This window comes from Cebus imitator, unplaced genomic scaffold, assembly GCF_001604975.1.
Source record: "Cebus imitator isolate Cc_AM_T3 unplaced genomic scaffold, Cebus_imitator-1.0 Scaffold2, whole genome shotgun sequence".
Classification (NCBI taxonomy): Eukaryota; Metazoa; Chordata; class Mammalia; order Primates; family Cebidae; genus Cebus; species Cebus imitator.
In genome coordinates, this window is record NW_016107317.1 from 15,986,381 (window position 1) to 16,006,057 (window position 19,677).

The 19,677-nt window shown below is 32.7% G+C and overlaps 1 protein-coding gene across 6 annotated transcripts in view; it reads right to left on the reverse strand.

The window, feature by feature from the left end:
- Positions 1–19,677, reverse strand: part of CNTN1 (contactin 1) — a 372,749-nt gene that overhangs the window by 95,219 nt on the left and 257,853 nt on the right. For all 6 annotated transcript variants that reach the window (XM_017530373.2, XM_037739053.1, XM_017530379.2 and 3 more), the window contains 2 exons: positions 19,303–19,478; positions 3,386–3,506 (listed from right to left, as the gene is read on the reverse strand). In XM_017530373.2, coding sequence (XP_017385862.1) covers positions 3,386–3,506; positions 19,303–19,478 — 297 coding nt within the window. The remainder of the gene's footprint in view (positions 1–3,385; positions 3,507–19,302; positions 19,479–19,677) is intronic.

The following is a 19,677-nucleotide window of genomic DNA, read 5'->3' on the forward strand; positions in this document are numbered from 1 at the left end:
TAACTGCCTTCTTCCTTTCTAAATCCTATCATATATGATACAGAAAACTCAGCAGGAGTGAGTTTTCTCTCGGTAAAAGCCTCATAAAATCAGATCCAATGCTACATTTTCTATTGACTATATTTACTTTTAGTTTTATATTTAGAGGCATTCAGATTTAACTACTTGACTGCTTACATTCTAAGCTCAATATACAATAAAAAGGCAAGGAATAAACAAAAGCATATTTTTTTTTTTCTGATACAGATCGCTTTCATCAAGCTTCATGCATATACTCACACTTGCCCATCCACAATTACAAATGCGTGCACACACGCAAAACACATGCACACACAAATGTTGATTAGGGCAGCGACACTGTTCTCACTGTGTATTCATTTCATTCAGTGTAATGTTGGCTAAAAGAAATCCACAGTCTTAATTATGTCTAAATATTTATACTTTTGTTTCAGTTTTCTGATAAAGCATAATCATTTATACACAAAACTTGTTTTGTTATAAAAAAATTTCTTAGTGATCCTCACATTAAATTGCTTTCCCCTCTACTGTGTTTACTATCCTTCTCCTTGCACTAACTTCTGCAGCTGCAGTTCAGATTACCAATATCTGAACATGGATTAAAATTAGTCCTTCTCAAATATGGCAAGTTCTTATACATGCCTACTGTCTACTACATAATGTGTAATATTTTTGATAAGCATGTAATTTTGAAGGATTGAGTGCAAATTGAATCTTTTAAAAGCAATTCACAATATAAATGTACTATATTCTATTTAACTACAGGAAATTTTTTTTATACTTTTGCATGAATAATCATCATTTCAATTTATTTTATTAGAGATGTGGAAATAAAAAATAGATTATCTTTTTAATGTCTTGTGGGACATTGCTGGCTATGAAAATCACATGAAAATTATAAATCCTTTTCCCAGGAAAAGGTACATATACATAGAATTTTATGTACAATTTCTGGAGGTCCATGGATCCCTTAAAGCCTGTTCATAGACTCCAGGTTATGATTTCTTGAACTAGATACAAAAGCATAATTAAATGAATAAATTGACCAATAATATCACTTAAGGCAGGCCATGTCTTATACATTACTCATCATTATTATAAGAAATAAAAACAACTGTTTAATTATATACCTTCTGGTTTGAATATATAGAGCATATTAGAACATCTACTTTATATATGTGTTTTACACAAGTTCTGCAATAGTCAAATATATCTATTTTAATTTCAAATTTCTTTTGATATAAAATGAATGGCTTTTCTATTATTATAAATAAAGTTTGAAGAATGCTTGTGACTCTGCTGACTCTAACAGAGGTAAACAGTATTTTCATCTGCCTGTAAACTTTTACTAGCATCCTACTATAGCTCAAGGACTTAAAATACAATACCATACTTCTACTGAATGCACTTGCCAGATTCTACCACTTTAAGGCATTTTTCCTGGGACTAAAAGAAAATACGTTTTTATTTCTACATAATATCTGCTATAGTTTCTTTTTATTGGCTCTCTATAAAAGCACACATAGTGGCAATACTTAATTACCTAAGTATGTGTGGATAATATCATGACTACCCTTGCATTATATCTGTAAAATTCCTCTTCAGTTCAAATATTACAGAGTATTTTATGATAATGCTACGATGAGTTTACTACAATGTAATCATGTGAAGGCACTGATGTCCACTCATTGTAATGTAACTTCTATTGTAATATTAATGCTAATTATTTTTATATGTAAGCAATTTCAATTAAATATACACTCGGCTATTTCAGGAAATGGCTTAACAGCTAGTGGTCTGACTAGGAAGAATAGTGAACTAATTCCTCTCCCTAAAAACTCTTGAAAACAACCAATGTCCCAGACAATAAAATACTTAAATGAAAATACTGAACCTAAATTAACTTTGTTGGACTTAGGATTCTGTAGTCTCATATTTATTTGTTAAATTTCAATAAATGGTCTGTGGAATGTATTTCTAAGATTATTTGGATGAAGAAACTTCAGCTAGACTTCTTATTACTCTATTGGAGAATATATTCAAATGGAGCAGAGGGCTTTTCAGCATTTGCCCAGTGTTACTTAGGGACTCCATATTAACACTGCTGTAGAGGGGAATACAGGAGCTGCATGAGATTTAGTGAAATTATATTGACCCAGATCTGGAAGGGGTATTAAAATAAACCACAAATCTCTTTTTTTTTTTTTTTTTTTTTTTTTTTTTTCTGATAGTGTGAAAAGTGAAGGCAACAATTGATGTTCAATAAATATTTTTAGTAGGTGAAATGTGAAAAATAGAAATTTTACTGACACTGAGACAGAAACAAAGAGGTATGAAACAATGCAAAGGAACTCTGCCATTCACTAAACACTAATACAAATACATATATGAATTGTACAACTTAGGAGAGGAGATGACTGTGTACAGATTGCTGTAGGATACATGAGAGAAAGCAATATATATTACGAAAATTCAGAAGATAGGAGCTTATACTGGGGACATCAAGAGAAGGATTAATGAATTCAGTACATACTTTAGCTAGGCCTTGAAGGATGGATAAGGTTTGGTCAACAAATGATGAGAAAAAGACATGGAAGGAAGACTGTGAATAAAGCAGCTGACAGAAATTAAAGGGTATTTTTGTGGATTAGTTAGATGGTTGGACTTGGCCGCATGAAGTGATATTAAAGGTAACAATCTGAGGTCAACACATTGTACTTCTTGGGTGCTAAGCTAAAGGGCAGTGAGTGAAGAGCCAACTATTTATTTTAAACAAGGTATGTTGTGTTCCCAGCCAGCCTCATGACTATGGGAGTGGCCAGTAGCAAAGGGGTTGCATTTTTAATAAATGTGCATTCCGTTACAATCTCAGTTATATTATTCATAAGAACAAAAGCACTAATTTGGAAACCAGCAACAAACAGAAAATAGTATGTGTATAAATTAACTTTACACTCTAAGGCAAAAGTGATAAATATATAACACTTGAGATTATAGTAAACAGCATCAATACATATTTTTCCATAGAAATAAAAAAGAAAACAGCACTATACTCACACACCAAAAAGTATTAGCAGGAAATGAGAACTTTTGGTAAGTCTACAAAGCACAAACATTAAGTAGGAGGTATGTGGTGTAACTTTCTAGAAGATAATGTAGTTAGTAAAACAAACAAAATCAACATCGTTTACTACTTGTCTGGCATAGATCATTCTTAGGCATGGGGAGAAGCTTAAGATCGATCCTTAAGCATGGGATTGAGACTCTAAATAGGTAAGAATTTGCACACAAGTTACCAGAGGATTATACATGTTTATGCAAGTCAAGTATCTTTGGTTTTGTAATTTTAAAATGTTGAAACTCTTACCTCTCACGACAAGGTCAGCTGACGCTGAAGAATTGTCCACAATTGTCTGGGCAGTGCATGTGTATCTTCCAGCATGTCTCAGCTGCGCATTTCGAATGAGCAGTTCCCCATTGGAATCCAGCTGTTAGCAAAACAATCATTCCAATCAGTTAATTTTGCACCAATTATATGGCATTTAAGATACAAGAGGTAGATTTTTTTCCCTAACAAACACCACTTAAAGAATGTATTTTAGATATGCTGTTATGTCCTTGCTCTAGGCTTCAGTTTCTCAACCAAAAAATAAAGTGAATAATTTATTAATAAGGTCATTTTCAGCTTTAATATCTTTAACATTCTATTATTTCCACAATCAGAGGACTAACCTGAGGGTTATATCGAGAGAAACCCAAGGGATGAAACTATTTCATTGATATTGCTTAAAGAAAAATACTATGGTCTAATAATCTTAGTGTTAAGTATCAGTGAGTACAAATAGTATATGGTTTGGAAGAATTATTAATTTGATTTCACAAAGCTGATTTAATTGACTAGTTTTAATATGTGCCATAGTTCATTTTAGAAAGATACCAAAAGTTTGCAGAAATTGAGAAAATATACAATCTCACTAACATGTACTTGGTGACAAATTATAAGTTCTGGGAGGACAAGGGCTTTTTGTTCAATGCTCTATTATAGTGCTTCCAGGAGTGTTCAATACTTAATTTTTAAGAGTGTTGAGGAAATTTTGCTTGTGATAATAACACTATTTCAGTGTAATTTCCAAAAATAGCTAATACTTACTTAATGACCACTCTAAGCTGGGTCCTGGGCTGTGCAAGCATATATATATATATATATATATATATATATATATGCACATTTGTATGTGTGTGTGTGTGTATACACATACATACACTTTTATTCAATTCTTTTTTGACAATTGCCCTCTGAGATAGGTCTTGTTATGTCCATTTAATTAACAATAAAAGTGGGACTTAGGGAATCCAAGTAATTTAACTAAGGTAACTAAGGTCACTCAGCTTGTATGGTAGTGGGGGCATGTCAAAGTTCATTTTAATGATCTCTAAGATATTTTCCTAGAATGAACACTTGGGAGAAATCAGTTTTTAAATGGACACACTCAGTTTTCCTATGAACCAAAAACATTGATTTACTTTTTCAGTCATACGTATCTAGATATATTAAAGGATGACTATATCATATAAACAATACTCTTATATGTGATATAATACTTATATAATATAATACTTTACTAAGGCCTACAAAATTTTAAAATATGAATATTTAATGACTATACATGGACTGAATGTTTTGCTTCACCATAGGTTCTACCAATAGCCTCTTCACATATTATGTTCCCTGCAGGTCTTGGAAGACTTTTGGGTTTGTGACCTTTGCTGGATTAATGAGGTTACAAATAATAGCTGGGCTTATTGGTATGGTTGGTTGAAACAGAATACTAATATCTCCACATAAAGAACTGATCAGTGACCATACACCTTGTTTCTTGTTGTTAGCCCGTCTTAGCACAAAGCCAGAGGTTATAATTTAATGTCGGGTGAGCTCTTCCAGTCTCTTGAGGTATAGATTGGCCAAAAATCAAAACAGTTCCCAAGATTTCTACAAATTCTTGGCATAGAGGAGTTTTTTCCCTCTGTCCTCTTGGTCTGTTTTTTGTTGTTGTTTGTGTGTGTGTGTGTGTGTGTGTGTGTGTGTGTGTGTGTGTGTGTCATACCAAGGAGCTCCAGACTAGAAATTCAGCACTTTATTTATTTTATAATAAAACCAAATAGCTTGGAGTATTGCCTAGTAAAGTAAATTTACTAAACAACTGAAGGCGCTGGAACTGGTTATATATTAAAAAAAAAAAAAAAAAGGCAGGCAAAACAACCTTAAAAAGTATCATCCACTGCATAATTCTGTTTTTAAAAGTTTTATTGGCCATATATTTACCGGGAATTTCTCAGTGACCTTCACCCCTCCCAGTGCTCTGCCATGTTGTTGGCAGCCACACCTCCTACCAATCTCTGACTTCTTTCACTCTCTTTTTTCTTCTTTCTCTTGGAAATAAAGAATTCTTATTTTCTCAGGCTAAGTTGCTTGATTGATTGATTTCTGCTTGGATTCTGACAAAAATATATTCTCTGTAGTTTTTCTATCTTTTCATTTACTTTTCAATCAATTCTAATCTAAGTCCCACTGCTTCTGCTTGTCTTACTTGACTTCTTGATAGTATTTGACTTTCCTTCCCCAAATACTCATTTTTTTCTAGTCATCTGACTTTCCAGGAACTTGTAGGACATTCTTGGCCCCTCTCTTTCTTCAACTTTCTTATAAACCCATCATAAATCCTTGAAATTATCCAATTATTTCCATCAATACTGCCTCTTGTCCAAACTACCCACATCTGTTACCTGAACTCCTACATCTTATTTGATTACTACTTCCACCACTGTTCCACTCTATTCTTTCCTCTATTGGTTAACTAGAATGACTTTTAAAAATGCAACTAGGCTCAACTTACTTATTTCCATAAAAGCAGATAAACTGAAACCTTTAAAATTTCCTTTTCTTGGGACAAAAGCCATAGCATTATTGTAGCCAGCTTGGTTCCATTCTCTAGAATCTATGTGATGCTCCAGCTCACCTAGTGTGCCATCTCACTCACACTTGGCTCTCCAGGAAGAACATTCTGTTTTTAGGACCACAAATACATCTTGTTCTCTTAATCTCTGGTTTGTCACATTGTCTTGTTTTCTGGAATTACGATTCATATTCCTCATCACCTCAATACCTCTTCCCCTTATCACCTTCACCTCCACCCAATACCAGTTCAAATCATTTTCTCCAACAAGCCTTTGGATTATCTGTGGACTAGACAGATCCCCTTTATATATTTTATTATAGTACCATGAACCTTATATCATATTACTTATCTTAAATCCACTTAAACACTTGTTTGATTATGTGATTAAATTTTGGTCTCCCTGGAAGACTATAAGTTTTATGTGAGAATATATGTCAGTTTTATTTTGCATACATCTTGTATCCCTGTGTTGTGTGTGTGTTGGGGTGTGTGTGTGTGTACACACACACACACACCCCCCCACACACACATATACAGCTGTATGTGCTGTCTCAAGTCCAGCACAGTGCCAAAAAAAAATTACACACTAAATATACCTTGTTTGAATGAACTTATCAAATTGTCAAGAATTTTGGTATCTGCTCTTAAGATAATATGTATTTATTTCTTTTCAGCTACATTCAGAATTACATTAGCAAGTACATATAACACATGACAGTGACAGCATTTACTAAATGCAAAATGACCTTTTTCTTGTGTGAACGTGACATACACACGTCTTCAACCTCCACAGATTACCCCTGCATCTAACTCCTGTGCCCCAGCCACGGTGAATAACATATTTCGCCCTGTGGTCTCACAGCAAACCTTTGTATATACCACTTGCATTGCCCAGAGTGCCCGTCTCCCACTTCCATTACTTGGCTATGAACGTTCATCTCACATTTTAGATACCCCTCCCATTTCTGAAATTGCAAGGCTAGGTTAGGTATTGCCCTTTGTACATTTTCATTGTAACTATTCCTTTCTACTGTAATTGTGTCACTATTGATTTATTTCAATAGACTATAATTCCTGGAGGAAAGAACCAGGCCTTATTATTACATACAAAAGTACTTAATATAATATCTGACATACAAGAAAATTCAACAAATATTGGATACATTAAAATAATCTAAAGTATTTTTATTAAATATTCTTTAAGTATTTTCAAATATTTTTTCAGGTAAGATCATGATAAGGTAAAATAACTGAGTTGAGAAAAATTGTTGCTATCCATGTCTAGGAGATAAACTACCATGAATGATATGTTTCAAATATCTATACACCAATTTCATAAGAAAATAGAAAGGTTATTAAGAAGATGTGAGATTTATAGAGAAAACATTATTGCTAACATACAAGAAAACTGAACTTCTAACTTTTCCCACTCATATGTGTAGTAAAGAATTTGGCCTTGCCCACAGAGAGAGGTCCTGCCATTGCTCTCAGCTTCTAGAAGATGATCTCTAATGTCTTTCTTTGCCTGGGGGGGGGGGGGTCCTTCAGTCATACTGGGTCATCCAATCATATGATTTAGGGTAGGGGTTAGCCACACCTGTTTAGTCTTAAAACTGGGGGTGGTCACACAGTAGGAGTTGGGTCATACTGGAAAATCCAACAATGTGATTTAGGGCAAGAGTTAACTACACTTGTAGAGTCTTAGAGAAGAGCCTGGTCGTGCTGCAAATAGGACATTTTGACTTAGAGTAGGGGCTTTGAGTCATGTGGTATCACTCAACCTAGAGACTGAGATTAACCATGTGAGCAATGAGTCCATCAATCATGTCTACCTGATGAAGTCCCCCAGAAACTCTGGACAGAAATGCTTGGTAAGCTTTACTGGTTGGCAACACTTGGAGCATGCTATGACACATCAGAACAGTAAGAGTAATGCATTTTAACCACTCGGGGAGAAGACAATGGAAGCTCTGTGTTTGGTACTTCTCAACTCTGCTCTGCGTGCTTTTTCCTTTAGCTGATTTTAATTTGTATTCTTCCTGTAAGAAGCTGTACCCATGTGCATAATAGCTTTAAGTGGGTTCTGTGACTCACTTCTAGTGAAGTGTGGAAACAGAGGATGGTTTTTGCAACCCCTTAAACTTGCATTTGGTGTCAGAAGTGAGGGTGGTTTTGGGGACTGTGCCCAACTTTGCAGCTGGCCTAACTTCTTATACCATACTAAATAGAATTCATCTAAGAAAGGAGGTAAAGGATGTTATTTTATTATTTCTAGTTATATTTAAAAATATTTTTGAGATAAGCAGAGAATAAGGTTCTGTATATAGGTAAAGTAAATATGAGTTTTCCTTGAACTATCATAAAAGTTAATTGACATATGTCTCAGTATTTTTTTAGTGGGAAAAATAAAATATAAAGTAATTATGGTAAAATAATTTAAACATTTTGTATTTGTTAAATAGACTGTTTTGAAGTATCTTGACATCCTTAATAGAAATGAAATTGATATTAAATATTCAATAATATAAATGCATTAAGTAAAAATATTTCAATGTTTCCATGCAAGTAAAAAGCATTCTTTTTTTTTTTTTTTTTTTTGTTCATTAAATGAACTCAGTGCTTTGGTTGCTTTGGTGCCTAATTGAAAGATAATCCTGTTACTAAACTCCCACTATTTTAATGAGCCATGACATTAGATTTGAATTATTTAAAAATCACCTTAGCAATTTAAAATGTTTCCTGATCCAACTGTACAACAAAAAATTGAGAACAGAAAGTAATATAAAAATAAACATGTTGTGGTACTATAATTGCCCTTTTAAAAATATTTATGTTATGTATCTAATCTTCTTTCTTAATGAAATTGCTCTTTTTTCCCTAAACTCTGTTTGAAATATAATGCTGTCTATACATTCACTTATTTTACTCTGACAGAAAAATGTGGTCATTTTTCTTATACTGTCACATGTAATAAAAAGCACAAACAATTTTATATCCTAAAATGTATTGTGTTAAATTTATATTTATTAAATTTTCACAATAAACTCTTTTATGACTTTTAATTAAACTAATCTAAAAGTTTAATGTTAAATTCATTTGGAAATTAACTCTTTTATTGATAAGCCCACTTACGTAAAGCAATTAAGAAACAACTGTAGTGTTTATTCTCACTTGCTCTACATTTGGTGAACATGTAGCAATAAAACTTCCCAGAAGGAAAGAAGAAAAAATATGAAATATCATTTCAAATATAGTTGTGTATGTATGAAAGCACTCCTAAACTTTTTATAAATACTACTAGCAATTTCCATACCTCAAGAGAAGTTGAGGTTCTCAGTGGTTGGCAGAACGCTTACAAAGCAAGTAAAGATCATGGGCCTCAGCACATTCTAGCCACAAATTAGATACGAATGCTCACTGTATTTTTACTAAAAGCCACAGCTTGGCTCAGTTACAAAATTCTTCCCTTCATATGAGGAGAGTTGAATCACATACTGGAAATTGTGATAGCAAAGCTCAGGGATGTTCCAAAGTGTATATGTGGTTGACCACTTAGAAGTTTCCCAAGTTTAAATCAAAAGATGTCCAACTTATAAATACCCAGCGCTTCCTTCACCTTCCCCCAAAAACTAACTGTAGAATCATTTCTGCAATGTAATTAAGTCTCAGTGATTACACTGTATTAACAAATTGAATCAATCCTGGTGAACAAAGAAAGATTCTATGGTACGTAAAAGGTCTAGATAAAACTTAGAGCTCATAATGGTCACTTAAATAATTTGTTCCATGTAAGTTCAGAGTAAAGAGAGAGATAATGAGATTTGGAAAGAAGGATAGCCTTTAAAGAATGTGTTTTATAAACATAAACAACATTATTAAATATGTCTTAATATATGCTATATCCATGAAACATTAAAACTTTTCTTCTTTTGGCTTGTTAGAGAAGCAAAAATAATATAGCAAATATGTCAATCCAACTGCAAACATTACCTACCACCACCACCACCAATTCTAATAGCAGATATCTAGTTAGGGTTAATTAGGTGTCAAAAGTTGTTATAAACATATGTGCAAACTCACTTTTAATAACAACACTATGAGATAGGTACTATTTTTGGCTGCATTTTACAGAGGAAGACACAATACTCCGGTAACTATAGCCACTGGTATTACAGTGTCGCCATTAATAGAACACTACCAAAGCTGCTACTAATATTACTATTATAATGGCTACTATAACTTCTACTATTGTTACTGCCACTACTGATACCACTACTGAACTCCGACTTATTACCAGATCTAATTTATTGAATGCTTTTTAAATGTCTAGCAATGTGCTAGCTACTTCACATACATTTTCTCATTCAATTTCTATAAATACATTTATAATTTCATAGCCCTATTAATGCAACTAGGACTATTTCCTTTTCACTTCTGGGTTCCAGATGTAACACTACCGAAGGATTTACTAGTAATATTCCCATTTTAGAAATAAAGACTTTGACATTTTACACTAAGCTATTCTTGAAAGGCTCCATAGGTAATACATAGCCCTAATTTCACCAGGTCAAGCTGTTTCTAAGGTAGTGCTTAATAGATCAGGTAACTGGATTTAGGCTCATTATTTGGTAAGTAGATGTGGCACTTTTTCATATATAATATGTTATTATTTTACTTAATAAATGTTTTTCTATTTAAAGTTTCAAACATAAGAAAGCCGTCTATAAACCAACTAGATTTAACAATTGTAAACTTTTTGCCATATTTGCTTTATCTAATTGTCTAGCTAACTAGCTCCATATTTACCTTTCTCTGTCTACTCTCTGTCTGTCTTTCTGCCTAGTGTTGAACCTTTGAAAAATAAATTCTGGATATTATTACATCAATACTACTCATCAACTTAGCAGCAATTTCTGAAGACATTAGCTTGAATCTCAAAAAGTTGAGGTCATTCTCTTACATAATCACAAATCCATTTTCCTTTTGTTTTTGTTTTTTATTTTGAGAGAGAGTCTCACTCTGTCGCAGTGGCACAATCTCAGCTCACTGCAGCCTCCACCTCCTGGGTTCAAATGATTCTCATGCCTCAGCCTCTCAAGTAGCTGGGATTACAGGTGTGTACCACCATCCTAGCTAATTTTTGTATGCAAAACCATTTTCACACATAACATAATTAACACTAATTCTCTGATATTATCTAGTTTTTGTTAGTGTTATTTTAAGTAATGCATCAGTATTGAGTCTAAAAAATAAAATGACAAAATAACTTATTAATGAAGTGATGTAATTGGATATATACAAAGACAAATAAGTTGTCCAGGATAATTTCTAAGATTACTAAGGTAATTACTAACAGTGAGTTTGCATATATATTAAGAGTGGATATGTTGAACATCTCTAAATTTGCCTCTTTCGTATGTAATAAACAATGAGAATGATGATGAGAGTCCAATTTTGATCAGTTGGCCATTTTTAATGAAAACTCAAAAGGCCATTTTCTTTGAGGTTTCTGCTAAGCATTTTGAATGATGGACAAAAATATCAATTCCTTGGATTTGGAACCTATGTTTTAGAGCTGAAATAAAACTCATATATCATCTTATTTATATGGTTTTCAAGTTGGATTCCATTAGCTTTAGCATTCTAAAAATCTTCCCGGATGACTTTGTAGAAAGCGGTGATCAGAATGGGCATTTTTGGGATAGGAAGAAGTGAGAGACCCTGTGGATAAGGCTCTTTGCTATGTAGTATCCTACACAGACACACAATATACATAAACACACACACACACACAATTTCATCTTCAATCAGGGCGATCTCATTTTCATCAGTTGTTTATATATTGGGGTTCTGATTTAAATTTTCCTTGCAAAAAGCATTCTGCTGCTAAAAACCTTTTTGCTGTTGTTTTTCGGAACTACTGATGTAGCCCAGAATTTTCATATGAAAGAGGAGAAGCCTGAGGCTCAGAATGACTATTTTGCCCAAGGTCATATAACTTGTCAGTGGCAAAAGCAGAACAAATGTCCAAATCTTTAGATCATGTTCTGTTCTTAAGCACAAACTGAAAAAAATACATAGTATTTTAGGACTGCAATCACTAATACAAAGTAGCATATTTCTAGCATTCTGTAAATAAAACATCGAAGTCCACCCTATAAACTCATGAAATGTCTAAGACATCAAAATTATTATCTGTATTTTACAAGCATAAAAAGCCAGAATAAGTAACATGGAAATGCTTAAATATGTGTGGAGTTCTATGTAAAAGGCGTGTTCTTAAATTTCAGTGAATTTCGGCAGATCCCTCAAAGCCTATATATACACTACTAATGTATATACACTTAATTCCATTCACCTGGCATTCTTATCAACAAATGCTTAGTAAGGACTACGAGAAGCTAAGCTAGAAAGTGACATCAGCTAACATGGTCTATACATGGGAAGTGTGATGATCTTAAAAGAAGCTAGCCCATCTAAAAAACACCCAGGAGCACAGATACCTTCCTTCATTTACCACTGGAAAATTGCAAATAAAATATAGCAGTTAGGTATAAGTAAAGGTTTATTAAGATAGTAAAAAGGAGATCAGAAAAAGTTATATATCCATACAGGATGAAGTAGGATAGAACTATCTAATTACCTAACTCTTTTCCAACTAATCACTGATAAGAAAAACAGAGTGATTTGGCATGATCTGAATACTTCTGTAGGTTTTGTATGTCACAAGACTGCGCCAGGAACCTGTATGCTTTTTATATATTTCTTCCTCTTTTCCACTGCTCATCAAAATTTAAGAGTTTTAAATTCAAGAAGCACATAAACCCTATTTTCTACTACTTAAACTATTTTGGATATGCATTTTTAAAAATCGAGTTTCTTTTTATTTGTGTCCCCAATACTCTCATCTGCTCAAAACAATATAACGTCTCTTTGTTTCCAATACATCATGTTTAAAACCTTTCAATGGCTAGTCTCAGTATTGCTAAGTTTCTTCTTTAAAATCTTTTTTTTTTCCGGAAAAATAGTGAGTCTTTATTGTATGGATTTCTTTCTTGTGGCTGTTAAAAAATATGTATCCATTTAGCTGACAGTTTTTTAAAATTATACTTTAAGTAAGTTTTGGGTTACATGTGCAGAATGTGCAGGTTTGTTGCATAGATATACACATGCCATGGTGGTTTGCTGCCTCCATCACCCTGTCACCTACATTAGGTATTTCTCAAGGACATTTCTCAAACCTGGTTCTACTGATAATTTGGGCCAGAAAATACTTGGTTTTTGGAATCTGCCATGTGCATTATAGGATATTTAATAGCTAAACAGAAGCCCAAAACACATCCCCCTCCCAACACGTCTGCAGTTATGATAACCAAAAATGTCTCCGCTTGGGGCAAAAGTCACAATACTTCAGGGCTTCCGTGACCTCCCTGTGCCTTCCTGGTCTCCTGCTCTGAATTTTTTCAGCTCGAATCTGATTCTTAACAAGGATTGTTGCCCAACCATCCTTGTTTTCTCCAACCTGTTGCCCCATAATTCTGGATAACCTTAACCTTCTTGTTCAACAATGAATAGAGGCTGGGCATGGTGGCTCATGCCTGTAATCCCAGCACTTTGGGAGGCCAAGGCAGGTGGATCACCTGAGGTCGGGAGTTCGAGACCAGCCTGACCAACATGGTGAAACCCCATCTCTACTAAAAATACAAAAAATTAGCCAGGCATGGTGATGGGTGCCTGTTATCCCAGCTACTTGGGAGGCTGAAGCTGGAGAATTGCTTGAACTCAGGAGGCGGAGGTTGCAGTGAGCTGAGATTGTGCCATTGCACGCTAGCCTGGGCAACAAGAGCTAAACTCTGTCTCAAAAACAACAACAAAAATAGTGAATAGAGACAATGAAATATATAAAAAATAATAAATTGACTTCTGTTTTATCATTTTTCCTCTTTTTGCTTGTCTGGCAGAAATGAAATTTCTGTACAAGATCACAGCATGATCTAATTTGAAATACATATTTCTAAAATCTAAAGACCTTTTTTGACATGTTTAATAAAGTTTTTATTTAAAAAGGGAAAATAATCTTTGGGTAAGAAATCTGTCTTCTTCTCTCTTGAATGATATTGCCTATGCACTTAGAACAAATGCACATCCACATACCTGCAAACACACACCTAGTGTACCTATCTACAGGGATCATTGGGAATTGCCAGGAACTTTATAGTTAGACTACTTGAAACTGTGTAGACATAACTTGCAGCGTACTGTAAAGGTAGCTAACAGTGTAGGGAGAATGAAGCAATTTGGGCAATCTGAGTGAACATACAAGGCTCATCAAACCAGATTAGAGAATAAAATAGGAGTTGAACAGTGATGTCTTGTAGAGTTTCAAGTTCTTAGGGGAGAATTATTTAAATAGACATAGACATGAACATTAACCAAAAGATGAAAAATCAAAGTGGTGGAGATTACAGGGTTGGCATTCAGGCCACCTGGTTTCAAGTCTCATGTTAGCCACTAATGAGTTATATGATTACATGGGTCCAGTTACTCAGTTTTCTAATACTCACTTTCCTCACCTGGAAAGCTGAGAAAAATCACAATAATATGCTCTCCACAGAGGATTTCTATGAAGATCAACTGAGAATTATGTGAAAAACAGTTAACCCAGTTCTGACTCAACAGTAAACCGACAATAAATGTTGGCTATTGTTACCTCTCCACCACCGTCAGCAATGAAATACCCAGATTTTTTTTTTTTTTTGTCTCAGACTAAGTATTTAAAACAGCAAACGGTGCAAGTATTAAATTGTGAAATATGAGATCTGTGGCTCAAGAAGAAAAAAAAAAACTAGCTGGCAAAAATTTCTGGATTTTCCAATGGGGGATGGTTGCTCTATTATAAAAAGTATTAATAACAACCACTTAGATACCAAATCCTGTGCCAAGTACTTTATATGCATTCTCTCATGAAGTAACTAGTTTTGCAAACCCGATGAAGTAACCTGAATGAAGTAAGTGAATGATTAATCACATTTTGCAGAGGGAAATTCTGAGGCATAGAGAGTTTTACTCCCTGCATCAGGGTCACCAAATAAGTGAGAAAATGAAGCCTAAAGCCCATGTTGGTTTGTGACAGAATCTCTGAGCAATTCAAGTAATATTTATGAATTTATAAAAGACAGGCAATAATGTCCCACAGAATTACAACATTTATAATAAAAGAATAATATATGTATATATAATTCTCATAAACAGTGATATTATATATAAATTTTATGTATATATAGATTATATATACATAAAATGATTGTCATTTTATGACAATCATTTTGTCAATATAAAATATTGACAATCTCCAGAACTGGAAATTTTAAGAAACTCGTGTAATTAACTAAGATAATGGCTCTAAGCAGGGAATGTTGTTAAATAGTTGAAAGAAAATGACCCAAAACGAATGTCAAAAATTGAGGGCTACTGAAAAAATAATTTCTACGGGGCAGGTGCCACCTTGAAAGAGGAATAAAAATGATATATTTAAAATTTATATTTTTAAAATAAGATTTTCTCAAGCTTTCTCTGGAACAAGAAAGGATATAAATAAATAAAATAAATAAAATGGCTCTGCCTTTTGTATTTACTCTAAGGCATTAAGTAGCTATTGATTTAGGAAGCCAAAACAGGAGCCACTTTATAATTGGACTTGAAAAATTTATGATCATTTGCCATATAACATCAACAAAATAAAAGAATGGTAGATAAACGGCTTTAATACCTTATTGTATCAAAGTGTCAAATTTATTAAATTTCTGTTTTGTGCTTGTATTTTTAACATCCCCATGCATAAATTCAAGTTCAAGTGGAACATCTACTGACAATTATTACATAATAATACTCAGGAAAATTTTAGATGTTTAACTCCTTAGTGTTTTTCTATAATCAGTACTAGGTGTGCAATTACTGCTTAAAATTGAAAGTTACATTAAAAAAATAAATTAATCCCAAAGAGTTTTACATAAAGTAGGATTACTAAATACAAAGACAGTGTTATTTTTGCATCTTTAGTGTTTTCATTAAACTCTTAAAAGAATTGTACATTTTAAAAAATGTATAGTTACATTTTTCCTAATAATTAAATAACTTTAATTGGAAAATGTATAAAGAAGACATTTAAAAATCAGCTATAAAAATCACAATTTATTCATAAGTATGGGCAAATGCATCTGTTTAATTTCATGAAGAAAAAGAAGTCCCAACTTACTCCAGGCTGTGAAATTTGAAACCTTATACAAGGTGGCCCCTTAGTGGTTAAAACAAGCATAGCAAGCTAAAATCAGTGCATACTTGATTATTGAATTCAATTTATTATTGAAACTAAATTGGAAAATAAAATCTTAGGTTCTTTAAATAAAAAGTTTAAAATTTTATTTCTATAATCTTTTTGTGTTAGTCAGAACTTCTTGTATTAATTTTTAGCAATGAAAATTGTTAAAATATGTTAATGGTTTTAACTGTAATGGCTAACAAAAATCATATGAATCTTTAACTCTCGGTGTATCATTGATTTATTATGGGCTAGTATCTGTGTCTATTTCAGTGTTTTATTTACCTTAGTGCCTAAACCTGTGTCTAATTATGGCATGTGTTCAGTACATATTCTTAAATGAACAAATGCTATTCAATTGTTGAAATACTGCCATATATTGGTACCCTGTGTATATATATATATTATATATTTTATATATATATATACTTTATATATATATAATATATAATATATATTATAAAATTATATTATATTACATATATATTATATATTATATATTATATTATATAATATTATATATTATATAAAATATATAATATATATATATACTGGTATAAAATATATTGGTATAAAATACCAAATATTATTTTGAAAACATATATATATATAAATACGTATAAGAAACATATATATGATATCTATACACACACAAGAAACATGTATGTTTATATGTTTCTTGTGTTTATATATATATCACATATATATAAGAAATGTCAGTATATGTATATATACATATACTGAAATTTTTGCCTGCTTGGTTTTGAATAATAGACAAATGCAGGTTGGCCATGTTTCTTCCTTCACATTTGCTTTCCTCAATATCTGCTATTCCCATTAAAATTTCATTCATTAGGCTTTTGATAGGAGAAGCCACTTCTTCTGAAAATGATCTATTAACAAGCCTATAAGCAATTGTTAGCCATTAAAACTTTCTTCCAAAAGGTGGATCAAATATTTATGGTGTTTTCACTTAAATTTTGCATGGCATATTGAGCAGTGAAGTCTAACTTTGTAGTTTGCCTTAAAAGAGAAGGAAGGTGCCAGGGAAAGCTACATTAGTCTTGTGTTGGTTTGAAAGACAGAATTCAGTTTAATCATTTATTTTTAAATGACGATTCTTATCTGGGGTTTTAAAAAATCGAGATAACTGAATGCATCTGTCCATCTACAAAGTGCTAAAAATGTGCATTTGATATTCTTATTCAATTAAGATGCATATCTAGCTAGTTGAGTAGGTTTGCTGCCACTGTCAGATTATTATTTGATGGAATGAACTGAAAACTGAGGTAGTGAGTCCTGAGACTGGGCCTGGGGTCAGGACTCTGCTCTGGACTAGCTGAGGGGCAACTATGTGAATCTCTGCTGCTATCATCTGAAAAGGGAGCATGTGCACTATGTGGCTACAAGGTCTTTTACATTTTTATGGCCTAATTTATTATTTCCTAATTAGTATTCCAGTTATTTCATTGTTTTCTGTTTGTTGTTGTTGTTGTTTTAAGGGACTGGGCTCCATTTTTCTTTTTAATTTCCTTTATCTTCCTTTTTCTTTTGCAGTGGTTATTTACATCAACCAGCACAATGTAACTAGTGTTACAAAAAACATAAATAAGCTCTAAATATGACATTTCTGTTCATGGCAATTTTTGTCTGAAAATTTATTCACATAGACTTCACTGCAGCGATTAGTTACTACTTTATAAACTACGGTTCTGGGAATCCTAGACTATTTTTGAAATTATTCAATGTATAGCACCATAGATAGTCCTTTCAAATTAAGATCCTGTTCAGCTCACTTTTTTCCCTTAAAATGAATAAAACCCGAGTTGTATTTACTTTTCTTGTAAAATAAAATACAATTTAAAGAAAGTATTGGAGACTTTGGTGCCAATTTTACTAATTTTGGGCATGTGCAAAATAGTTTCAGATCTATATGGAAAATATAGATATATGGTATAAAGTCAAAATACAAAATGTATATTTCTCTGCAAATTCTCAATTGTTATTCCTTAAAGTATAATTTTGTTTCAGAAACTGAAAGAGTATTGGTGGGCTTACTATAGATGTACAGTTGTAGCCAGATCAGTTAAATTAAAACTCTTCTAAGGTTAAAAACACGGCTGGGCAATATGAAAGCATAATATTATAATGTGTACATATCAATCTTCAGATTTTATGGGACTGAAACAATTTTAAATGTCCTAAGAAGTTTATACATGCTTCTTTTTCTATATTAATAACTGACTTCTAAAATACAAGTTTTCTTAATTAAGCCTATGTTCTAAATAGATTCTAGTCTTTCAAATAGTTGCCTTTCTAAAGAAGAGGCTGGTAGGGCCAGTGATTAATTTACTTTTTAAATATACTATAACCTAGACAGTCTACCAAGACACTAACAATATTCCTGTAGAAGCTGTTCTGCCTGTATTACGTCCCAATTTGTTTCCTATATTTTATTTCTTCCTACACCTTGACTCTCTATATCGCTGTTTAACCGTAGTACTTACAGGATGTTAACACTTTTCAATTCTTAAAGTAGAGCCATTTAACCCTCTTCAAATCACATAAACTAATTCTCCAAATTCTCCAACATATGTATTTTGTCTATTTCTTACCCTAAAACATAAGTGCTTTAAAGTCATCATTACAACAAAGATTAAGTTCTATGCTCTTACTTCATTAAAAATAAAAAAGTAGGCACTAGAACGTAGGGCACATATATACTGACATGTAGTACACATCAGTGTAAAATTGTATTGAAATTAAAGGGGAGAGCACACCTAAAGCCCAATTAATATTAATTGATTAATATTTCTACAAAAATCCTCAGGGTTAGCCATCTGGGAATACAACAGTTAATGTAAGGAGAACTTCAGAAAGCTTTTTTGTCTTCTTTTTGGTCTCATGAAAAACGAAAATCGTATAAAATATGATTATAATAACAGAACTTTCAATGCAGACACAAAGGAATCACTGGGGTGTTAATAAGATGAAACTTAAAACACATACCATAAAATTCCTCTGGTAATGAATATTCTCTTTGTTAAAATCGATCACATAGCCATTGAAGGACCAAACAAATGTGAGATCCAAGGTAGGATCAAAGGACGCAGCACACTGCATGGTGGCATTTTCTCCAACTGTGATGTCGGCATTAATTGGGGCCAATATAATTCGCGTGGGATCTATACATTTTTAAATAAAAAAGTAAAGCACAATTCGAGAATATGTAAGACACCACATTATCTGGTATATTAAAAGAATAAAAACCTACATATATTTTTATTTCATAAAAACCTATATATATTTTTATTTCTTTGTGCCAAATAATAAGATGTTTTCACATCCAAATTCCAAGAACAATATCATCAAGCAAGAAAGTTG